Genomic DNA, 981 nt, shown 5'->3' with positions numbered 1-981 from the left:
CGGGCGGCTGTGCCCGTGCCGAGCCCAGGCCTCTTCCTCGGCACCTGGCCCCCCGCCGCCCCTTCCCTGGCCCCAGGGGCTCCCACCAGGCCTGGGGAGCTCCAGGGCTGTGCGGGGCCCGGCGGGGTGCTCCACGCTGTGCAGTGGACACAGCCCCAGGCTCTCCGGCCCTGCCCGGGTTCAGCTGCCCCTGCACGGGCCCTGCAGGACGGGGGAGGTGGCCCCAGGCAGGTGGACAGCCCAGGGGTGCCATGGGGGGGTCTCAGGGAGCCCCCAGGACCAGGCCTTCACGCCCCACGCTGCCTCTGGCAAGTCATGTCCACTTTGGGTGTCGGGCAGCCCCATGTCCTGGCCAGGCCCACATCCAGCAGGGCCAGCAGGACTGGCCGTGGTCCGCCACGGGGATGTGAACATTCTCTGGGTGCCAAGCAGGCCCCTGCCCCACCCACGGCCCCGCGGAGCACTCAGGAAGCCCCTTTGCTGAGGCAGGGGTGTGGGAGCAGCGGCAGGGGCAGGGCTGGAGGGCGCAGCGGGGGGCGCCGGGCTCACCTCCTGGGAGATCTCCAGGTGCTTCTTGGCGAAGGTCAGGGCCTGCGCTGGGCTCCCCATGGACACGTAAGCGTTCCCCAGACTCCAGCACGCCCGGCCTTCGCCCACTCTGTCAGGGAGGGAAACTGAGTCACGTTTGCATCTCCAGCTGGGTCATCTCAAGCTTCTGGGGTGCCAGGTGATGGGGCCCAGCAGGACAGAGTGGGAAGGCCAGAGCAAGTTTGGGGGTCTCGGGGTACGCCTCCCAGCAGCTGCTGACCAGGATCCGTGGATCTGCCACTGCACCCCAGACAGGGACCACACGGGTTCCTGGAGGCCGCCAGACCTGGCCTCGGTGGTGGCCAGCACCCCTCACTCTGGCCCAGGAGGCCGCAGCAGGAAGCACCCCCAAACGGCCAGCTCTGGGGAGACTGCAGCCTCGGCCTCCCGTCG

General features: G+C 70.5%; 1 protein-coding gene across 1 annotated transcript in view; it reads right to left on the bottom strand.

Annotated features, from left to right (window-relative positions):
* GPSM1 (G-protein signaling modulator 1) overlaps positions 1–981 on the bottom strand; it is a 12,363-nt gene that overhangs the window by 8,077 nt on the left and 3,305 nt on the right. The window contains exon 3 of the mRNA XM_012721172.1: positions 186–658. Coding sequence (XP_012576626.1) covers positions 186–658 — 473 coding nt within the window. The remainder of the gene's footprint in view (positions 1–185; positions 659–981) is intronic.

Source organism: Condylura cristata, unplaced genomic scaffold, assembly GCF_000260355.1.
Source record: "Condylura cristata isolate star-nosed mole 26May11 unplaced genomic scaffold, ConCri1.0 scaffold00006, whole genome shotgun sequence".
Lineage (NCBI taxonomy): Eukaryota > Metazoa > Chordata > Mammalia > Eulipotyphla > Talpidae > Condylura > Condylura cristata.
The sequence above is the reverse complement of the archived record's forward strand: the minus strand, read 5'-3'. Positions and strand labels throughout refer to the sequence as shown.